Source organism: Oncorhynchus nerka, unplaced genomic scaffold, assembly GCF_034236695.1.
Source record: "Oncorhynchus nerka isolate Pitt River unplaced genomic scaffold, Oner_Uvic_2.0 unplaced_scaffold_896, whole genome shotgun sequence".
Classification (NCBI taxonomy): Eukaryota; Metazoa; Chordata; class Actinopteri; order Salmoniformes; family Salmonidae; genus Oncorhynchus; species Oncorhynchus nerka.
Genome location: NW_027040402.1, coordinates 232,239 through 242,984, shown reverse-complemented (window position 1 = coordinate 242,984; position 10,746 = coordinate 232,239). Strand labels below are relative to the sequence as shown.

Below are 10,746 nucleotides of genomic sequence, written 5' to 3'. Positions count from 1 at the left end.
ACATTTATCCGCCTGGGCCTCCATCGCCCTGCCCCTCACAATGGGCATTTATCCGCCTGGGCCTCCATCGCCCTGCCCCTCACAATGGACATTTATCCGCCTGGGCCTCCATCGCCCTGCCCCTCACAATGGACATTTATCCGCCTGGGCCTCCATCGCCCTGCCCCTCACAATGGACATTTATCCGCCTGGGCCTCCATCGCCCTGCCCCTCACAATGGACATTTATCCGCCTGGGCCTCCATTTATCGCCCTCCATCTGCCCCTCACAATGGACATTTATCCGCCTGGGCCTCCATCGCCCTGCCCCTCACAATGGACATTTATCCGCCTGGGCCTCCATCGCCCTGCCCCTCACAATGGACATTTATCCGCCTGGGCCTCCATCGCCCTGCCCCTCACAATGGACATTTATCCGCCTGGGCCTCCATCGCCCTGCCCCTCACAATGGGCATTTATCCGCCTGGGCCTCCATCGCCCTGCCCCTCACAATGGACATTTATCCGCCTGGGCCTCCATCGCCCTGCCCCTCACAATGGGCATTTATCCGCCTGGGCCTCCATCGCCCTGCCCCTCACAATGGGCATTTATCCGCCTGGGCCTCCATCGCCCTGCCCCTCACAATGGACATTTATCCGCCTGGGCCTCCATCGCCCTGCCCCTCACAATGGGCATTTATCCGCCTGGGCCTCCATCGCCTGGGGCATTTATCCTCCATCGCCCTGCCCCTCACAATGGACATTTATCCGCCTGGGCCTCCATCGCCCTGCCCCTCACAATGGACATTTATCCGCCTGGGCCTCCATCGCCCTGCCCCTCACAATGGACATTTATCCGCCTGGGCCTCCATCGCCCTGCCCCTCACAATGGGCATTTATCTGCCTGGGCCTCCATCGCCCTGCCCCTCACAATGGACATGTATCTGCCTGGGCCTCCATTGCCCTGCCCCTCACAATGGGCATTTATCTGCCTGCATGACATGAGCTGAGACTGCCATAAATAAAATATTTTCTGAAATGTGTAATTGACTTATTTTTCTATTTTGAGTAAGCCTAAATGTGTTATTTATTTTATAGACTTGCTAAAGTTTATAAAAAAAACTGTTTTTGTTTTGTCATCATGGGATATTGTGTGAAGATTGATGAGGGGGATTTTATTTCTGTATTTCTATTTAAATCCATTTTAGAATAAAGGCTGTAAAGTTACAAAATGTGGATAAAAGTCAAGGGGTCTGAATACTTTCAGTGTGACTCTATCTGCATGCCGTCTGTCTGCCTGTCTGTTGTTTCCCGGGCTGTGAAGGCCGCAGCTGTTGGCGCGCTGGCAGCTGTACGGTAAGGAATGGGAGGTCAGAACAGAACACACCCGTGGGAAGGGCACGAGGCTCCACTCTGTCTCTGCTCACCAAACCACTGTATTCCTGTTATTGAGGTCAGCAGCGGAAACTCCAGGATGTATGGAGTGATAGAATACTAAAGGATATACAGCAGCTTGTATCACTACAGACCCTGGTTCGAATCCAGGCTGTATCACAGAGGTCTCAACTACAGAGCCTGGTTCGAATCCAGGCTGTATCACAGAGGGCTAAACTACAGAGCCTGGTTCGAATCCAGGCTGTATCACAGAGGTCTAAAGGCACTGCATCTCAGTGCTAGAGGAGTCACTACAGACACCCTGGTTCGAATCCAGGCTGTATCACAGAGGTCTAAAGGCACTGCATCTCAGTGCTAGAGGCGTCACTACAGACCCTGGTTCGAATCTAGTCTGTATCACAGAGGTCGCACATTTGGCCCAGCGTCGTCAGGCCTGTCATTGCAAATAAACATTTGATCTTAACTGAGGTGCCTAGTTAAATGTATTTTTATTTTACCTTTATTTAACCAGGCAAGTCAGTTAAGAACAAATTCTTATTTTCAATGACGGCCTACCGGGGAACAGTGGGTTAACTGCCTGTTCAGGGGGCAGAACGACAGATTTGTACCTTGTCAGCTCGGGGGTTTGAACTTACTAGGCCAACGCTCTAACCACTAGGCTACCCTGCCACCTCTACACTCTAACCACTAGGCTACCCTGCCACCTCTACACTCTAACCACTAGGCTACCCTACCACCTCTACACTCTAACCACTAGGCTACCTACCTCCTCTACACTCTAACCACTAGGCTACCTACCTCCTCTACACTCTAACCACTAGGCTACCTGCCTCCTCTACACTCTAACCACTAGGGTACCTGCCTCCTCTACACTCTAACCACTAGACTACCTGCCTCCTCTACACTCTAACCACTAGGGTACCTGCCTCCTCTACACTCTAACCACTAGACTACCTGGCTCCTCTACACTCTAACCACTAGGCTACCTGCCTCCTCTACACTCTAACCACTAGGCTACCTGCCTCCTCTACACTCTAACCACTAGGCTACCTGCCTCCTCTACACTCTAACCACTAGGCTACCTGCCACCTCTACACTCTAACCACTAGGCTACCTGCCACCTCTACACTCTAACCACTAGGCTACCCGCCCCCTCTACACTCTAACCACTAGTCTACCTGCCTCTACACTCTAACCACTAGGCTACCTGCCACCTCTACACTCTAACCACTAGGCTACCTGCCACCTCTACACTCTAACCACTAGTCTACCTGCCTCTACACTCTAACCACTAGGCTACCTGCCTCCTCTACACTCTAACCACTAGTCTACCTGCCTCCTCTACACTCTAACCACTAGTCTACCTGCCTCCTCTACACTCTAACCACTAGACTACCTGCCTCCTCTACACTCTAACCACTAGACTACCTGCCTCCTCTACACTCTAACCACTAGTCTACCTGCCTCTACACTCTAACCACTAGGCTACCTGCCTCCTCTACACTCTAACCACTAGACTACCTGCCTTCCTCCACTAGGCTACCTACTCTAACCACCACTAGGCTACCTGCCTCCTCTACACTCTAACCACTAGACTACCTGCCTCCTCTACACTCTAACCACTAGACTACCTGCCTCCTCTACACTCTAACCACTAGACTACCTGCCTCCTCTACACTCTAACCACTAGGCTACCTGCCTCCTCTACACTCTAACCACTAGGCTACCTACCTCCTCTACACTCTAACCACTAGGCTACCTACCTCCTCTACACTCTAACCACTAGACTACCTGCATCCTCTACACTCTAACCACTAGTCTACCTGCCTCCTCTACACTCTAACCACTAGGCTACCTGCCTCCTCTACACTCTAACCACTAGGCTACCTGCCTCCTCTAACCACTAGACTACCTGCCTCCTCTAACCACTAGACTACCTGCCTCCTCTAACCACTAGGCTACCTACCTCCTCTAACCACTAGTCTACCTGCCTCCTCTACACTCTAACCACTAGGCTACCTGCCTCCTCTAACCACTAGGCTACCTGCCTCCTCTACACTCTAACCACTAGGCTACCTGCCTCCTCTACACTCTAACCACTAGGCTACCTGCCTCCTCTACACTCTAACCACTAGGCTACCTACCTCCTCTAACCACTAGTCTACCTGCCTCCTCTACACTCTAACCACTAGGCTACCTACCTCCTCTAACCACTAGACTACCTGCCTCCTCTACACTCTAACCACTAGGCTACCTACCTCCTCTAACCACTAGACTACCTGCCTCCTCTACACTCTAACCACTAGGCTACCTGCCTCCTCTACACTCTAACCACTAGGCTACCTGCCTCCTCTACACTCTAACCACTAGGCTACCTGCCTCCTCTACACTCTAACCACTAGACTACCTGCCTCCTCTACACTCTAACCACTAGGCTACCTACCTCCTCTAACCACTAGACTACCTGCCTCCTCTACACTCTAACCACTAGGCTACCTGCCTCCTCTACACTCTAACCACTAGGCTACCTGCCTCCTCTACACTCTAACCACTAGGCTACCTACCTCCTCTACACTCTAACCACTAGACTACCTGCCTCCTCTACACTCTAACCACTAGGCTACCTGCCTCCTCTACACTCTAACCACTAGGCTACCTACCTCCTCTACACTCTAACCACTAGACTACCTACCTCCTCTACACTCTAACCACTAGGCTACCTGCCTCCTCTACACTCTAACCACTAGACTACCTGCCTCCTCTACACTCTAACCACTAGGCTACCTACCTCCTCTAACCACTAGACTACCTGCCTCCTCTACACTCTAACCACTAGGCTACCTGCCTCCTCTACACTCTAACCACTAGGCTACCTGCCTCCTCTACACTCTAACCACTAGGCTACCTGCCTCCTCTACACTCTAACCACTAGGCTACCTACCTCCTCTAACCACTAGTCTACCTGCCTCCTCTACACTCTAACCACTAGGCTACCTACCTCCTCTAACCACTAGACTACCTGCCTCCTCTACACTCTAACCACTAGGCTACCTACCTCCTCTAACCACTAGACTACCTGCCTCCTCTACACTCTAACCACTAGGCTACCTGCCTCCTCTACACTCTAACCACTAGACTACCTGCCTCCTCTACACTCTAACCACTAGGCTACCCTTAAAGGTAAAACATTTTTTTTAAATGCATTTAGGCCAGCCTAGGATATTAACCTGCCGCGCATGGGCATCCTACAGATGTAGGGTCTTAATTTGAGGCAGTTTGCTATAACAGGAAAATAATCATGCAGGAAATGTGAATTAAATGTGGATATATATATAACTAATGGACATGTTTAGTTAACATGAAAATTACAAACTTTAGAAGCCTTTTTACAACCTTGAAGATTCTCAGCAACAAAATAGTGATCAAATTAAGATTCTACATCTGTATGTAGGGCTGTATCTGGGATGTTAACCCGCTGTGCATTGACCTCCTACAGGGCTGTATCTGGGATATTAACCCGCTGTGCATTGACCTCCTGCAGGGCTGTATCTGGGATATTAACCCGCTGTGCATTGACCTCCTGCAGGGCTAGATATAGGATATTAACCCGCTGTGCATTGACCTCCTACAGGGCTGTATCTGGGATATTAACCCGCTATGCATTGACCTCCTGCAGGGCTGTATCTGGGATATTAACCCGCTGTGCATTGACCTCCTGCAGGGCTGTATCTGGGGTATTAACCCGCTGTGCATTGACCTCCTGCAGGGCTGTATCTGGGATATTAACCCGCTGTGCATTGACCTCCTGCAGGGCTGTATCTGGGATATTAACCCGCTGTGCATTGACCTCCTGCAGGGCTGTATCTGGGAACCCGCTGTGCATTGACCTCCTACAGGGCTGTATCTGGGATATTAACCCGCTGTGCATTGACCTCCTGCAGGGCTGTATCTGGGATGTTAACCCGCTGTGCATTGACCTCCTACAGGGCTGTATCTGGGATATTAACCCGCTGTGCATTGACCTCCTGCAGGGCTGTATCTGGGATATTAACCCGCTGTGCATTGACCTCCTGCAGGGCTAGATATAGGATATTAACCCGCTGTGCATTGACCTCCTGCAGGGCTAGATCTGGGATGTTAACCCGCTGTGCACTGACCTCCTACAGGGCTGTATCTGGGATGTTAACCCGCTGTGCATTGACCTCCTGCAGGACTAGATCTGGGATATTAACCCGCTGTGCATTGAACTCCTGCAGGGCTGTATCTGGGATGTTAACCCGCTGTGCATTGACCTCCTGCAGGACTAGATCTGGGATATTAACCCGCTGTGCATTGACCTCCTGCAGGGCTAGATCTAGGATGTTAACCCGCTGTGCATTGACCTCCTGCAGGGCTGTATCTGGGATATTAACCCGCTGTGCATTGACCTCCTGCAGGGCTGTATCTGGGATGTTAACCCGCTGTGCATTGACCTCCTGCAGGGCTGTATCTGGGATGTTAACCCGCTGTGCATTGACCTCCTGCAGGGCTGTATCTGGGATGTTAACCCGCTGTGCATTGACCTCCTGCAGGGCTGTATCTGGGATGTTAACCCGCTGTGCATTGACCTCCTGCAGGGCTGTATCTGGGATGTTAACCCGCTGTGCATTGACCTCCTGCAGGGCTGTATCTGGGATGTTAACCCGCTGTGCATTGACCTCCTGCAGGGCTGTATCTGGGATGTTAACCCGCTGTGCATTGACCTCCTGCAGAGCTGTATCTGGGATGTTAACCCGCTGTGCATTGACCTCCTGCAGGGCTAGATCTAGGATGTTAACCCGCTGTGCATTGACCTCCTGCAGGGCTAGATCTAGGATAGAATGTGATACAGGATAGAATGTGATATAGGATAGAATGTGATACAGGATAGAATGTGATACAGGATAGAATGTGATATAGGATAGAATGTGAAACAGGATAGAATGTGATCTAGCATAGAATGTGATATAGGATAGAATGTGATACAGGATAGAATGTGATCTAGGATATAATGTGATCTAGGATAGAATGTGATACAGGATAGAATGTGATACAGGATAAAATGTGATACAGGATAGAATGTGATACAGGATAGAATGTGATACAGGATAGAATGTGATCTAGGATAGAATGTGAAACAGGATAGAATGTGATACAGGATAGAATGTGATACAGGATAGAATGTGATACAGGATAGAATGTGATCTAGGATAGAATGTGAAACAGGATAGAATGTGATACAGGATAGAATGTGATACAGGATAGAATGTGATATAGGATAGTATGTGATACAGGATAGAATGTGATACAGGATAGAATGTGATACAGGGTAGAATGTGATATAGAATAGAATGTGATACAGGATAGAATGTGATACAGGATAGAATGTGATACAGGATGGAATGTGATACAGGATAGAATGTGATATAGGATAGAATGTGATACAGGATAGAATGTGATCTAGGATAGAATGTGATATAGGATAGAATGTGATACGAATGTGATATAGGATAGAATGTGATACAGGATAGAATGTGATACAGGATAGAATGTGATACAGGATAGAATGTGATACGAATGTGATATAGGATAGAATGTGATACAGGATAGAATGTGATACAGGATAGAATGTGATATAGGATAGAATGTGATATAGGATAGAATGTGATACAGGATAGAATGTGATACGAATGTGATATTGAATAGAATGTGATACAGGATAGAATGTGATACAGGATAGAATGTGATACAGGATAGAGTGTGATATAGGATAGAATGTGATACAGGATAGAATGTGATACGAATGTGATATTGAATAGAATGTGATACAGGATAGAATGTGATACAGGATAGAGTGTGATATAGGATAGAATGTGATACAGGATAGAATGTGATACAGGATAGAATGTGATACAGGATAGAATGTGAAACAGGATAGAATGTGATCTAGGATAGAATGTGATACAGGATAGAATGTGATACGAATGTGATATTGAATAGAATGTGATACAGGATAGAATGTGATACAGGATAGAATGTGATATAGGATAGAATGTGATACAGGATAGAATGTGATACGAATGTGATATAGGATAGAATGTGATACAGGATAGAATGTGATACAGGATAGAATGTGATACAGGATAGAATGTGATATAGGATAGAATGTGATACAGGATAGAATGTGATACAGGATAGAATGTGATACAGGATAGAGTGTGATATAGGATAGAATGTGATACAGGATAGAATGTGATACGAATGTGATATTGAATAGAATGTGATACAGGATAGAATGTGATACAGGATAGAGTGTGATATAGGATAGAATGTGATACAGGATAGAATGTGATACAGGATAGAATGTGATACAGGATAGAATGTGAAACAGGATAGAATGTGATCTAGGATAGAATGTGATACAGGATAGAATGTGATACGAATGTGATATTGAATAGAATGTGATACAGGATAGAATGTGATACAGGATAGAATGTGATATAGGATAGAATGTGATACAGGATAGAATGTGATACGAATGTGATATAGGATAGAATGTGATACAGGATAGAATGTGATACAGGATAGAATGTGATACAGGATAGAATGTGATATAGGATAGAATGTGATACAGGATAGAATGTGATACAGGATAGAATGTGATACGAACGTGATATAGGATAGAATGTGATACAGGATAGAATGTGATACAGGATAGAATGTGATATAGGATAGAATGTGATACAGGATAGAATGTGATACAGGATAGAATGTGATACGAACGTGATATAGGATAGAATGTGATACAGGATAGAATGTGATACAGGATAGAATGTGATATAGGATAGAATGTGATACAGGATAGAATGTGATACGAATGTGATATTGAATAGAATGTGATACAGGATAGAATGTGATATAGGATAGAATGTGATACAGGATAGAATGTGATACAGGATAGAATGTGATATTGGATAGAATGTGATCTAGGATATAATGTGATCTAGGATAGAATGTGATCTAGGATAGAATGTGATCTAGGATAGAATGTGATACAGGATAGAATGTGATACAGGATAGAATGTGATATAGGATAGAATGTGATACAGGATAGAATGTGATACGAATGTGATATTGGATAGAATGTGATCTAGGATATAATGTGATCTAGGATAGAATGTGATCTAGGATAGAATGTGATCTAGGATAGAATGTGATATAGGATAGAATGTGATACAGGATAGAATGTGATCTAGGATAGAATGTGATCTAGAATAGAATGTGATATAGGATAGAATGTGATACAGGATAGAATGTGATCTAGGATAGAATGTGATCTAGAATAGAATGTGATACAGGATAGAATGTGATACAGGATAGAATGTGATCTAGGATAGAATGTGATCTAGAATAGAATGTGATATAGGATAGAATGTGATACAGGATAGAATGTGATCTAGGATAGAATGTGATCTAGAATAGAATGTGACACAGGATAGAATGTGATACAGGATAGAATGTGATACAGGATAGAATGTGACACAGGATAGAATGTGATACAGGATAGAATGTGATACAGGATAGAATCCCTTTTGAATTAAAACGTTGATAGAGGCTATACTGGACCTAGTGAATAGGTCTAGAATAATAAACATGGCCGTATTAAACAGACTTATCACTGGAATAGACAGGGAGTTCACCTGCAAATACTCCTGGTGAATCTATGCAATAAGTCAATTGATTAATTGAAACGCCTTTCATCCTGTGTGCGTGTGTGTGTGTTTGTGTGTGTGTTTTGTGTGAGTGTGTGTGTGGATCGACACTACAGCAGAACCGGGGAGGGGCGTAAAGCAGCACTGCAGCAGTGCGCTCTGCTCGAGAGGGAGAGCGCGAGCTGTCTACGGTAATGTTCCATACGCCCTCTCCGCCCCTGCTGCTCGAGAGACAGGTGGTCGGGACACATGCCCTCATCCTCGAGCGCTCCCCGGTTAAAATAAGAAAACAAATCGGTTGACAGACAGCGGTGGGACTGCTGATCGTGAGGCACGCGCGTCCCCGATGGAATTGGAGCCGGTGACCTCCGCGCAGCGAGCACTGGGCAGAGGAGAGAGAGGAGAAAGCAAGTTGGCGAGAGAACCTCACCGATTTACGTTTCTCACCATGACTATTGCGCTGGCTGCTTTTCCGCCGCAGCGGAGGGGATTGTTTATCACTCACAGAAGGAAGAAACACACAAACCTCTGAGGCAAACCGGAGAGAGAGCATTACCGGGAATTTCCTTTTGTTCCATTATTCATTTGGATCCTAATAGCTGGTGGAAGTTGTCTCGTGGGGATTATGATGGCTTCGGGTGCCGGTAAAGCCCCGCAGCCCCCCGGGCCAGGCTCCGGTAGCCTTAACGGGACTGCAGCAGACTTACCGAACATAGAGCAGGAGCTGTATGACTATCAGATGCATGGCAAGATGTGCAAGAAGATAGCTCAGCTAACCAAGGTATGAGACAGGGGAGATAGAAGATATAGCTCAGATAACCAAGGTATGAGACAGGGGAGATAGAAGATATAGCTCAGCTAAACAAGGTATGAGACAGGGGAGATAGAAGATATAGCTCAGATAACCAAGGTAAGAGACAGGGGAGAGAGAAGATATAGCTCAGATAACCAAGGTATGAGACAGGGGAGATAGAAGATATAGCTCAGCTAAACAAGGTATGAGACAGGGGAGATAGAAGATATAGCTCAGATAACCAAGGTATGATACAGGGGAGAGAGAAGATATAGCTCAGATAACCAAGGTAAGAGACAGGGGAGAGAGAAGATAGCTCAGCTAACCAAGGTAAGAGACAGGGGAGAAAGAATATATAGCTCAGCTAACCAAGGTATGAGACAGAGAGATAGATAAACAGAGCTCAGCTAGGTAAGACTGGACAGAGAGATAGATAAAGAGAGCTCAGCTAGGTAAGACTGGACAGAGAGATAGATAACTCAGCTGGTAAGACTGGACAGAGTGATAGATAACTCAGCTGGTAAGACTGGACAGAGAGATAGATAACTCAGCTGGTAAGACTGGACAGAGAGAGAGATAACTCAGCTGGTAAGACTGGACAGAGAGAGAGATAGATAACTCATCTGGTAAGACTGGACAGAGAGATAGATAACTCAGCTGGTAAGACTGGACAGATAGATAGATAACTCAGCTGGTAAGACTGGACAGAGAGAGAGATAGATAACTCAGCTGGTAAGACTGGACAGAGAGAGAGATAGATAACTCAGCTGGTGAGACTGGACAGAGAGATAGATAACTCAGCTGGTAAGACTGGACAGAGAGAGAGATAGATAACTCAGCTGGTAAGACTG

At 46.3% G+C, this 10,746-nt stretch overlaps 1 protein-coding gene across 1 annotated transcript in view; it reads left to right on the top strand.

The window, feature by feature from the left end:
* Positions 1–9,304: 9,304 nt before the first annotated feature.
* Positions 9,305–10,746, top strand: part of LOC135570923 (trichohyalin-like) — a 46,115-nt gene continuing 44,673 nt past the window's right edge. The window contains 1 exon segment of the mRNA XM_065016741.1: positions 9,305–9,883. Coding sequence (XP_064872813.1) covers positions 9,728–9,883 — 156 coding nt within the window. The 5' untranslated portion in view covers positions 9,305–9,727.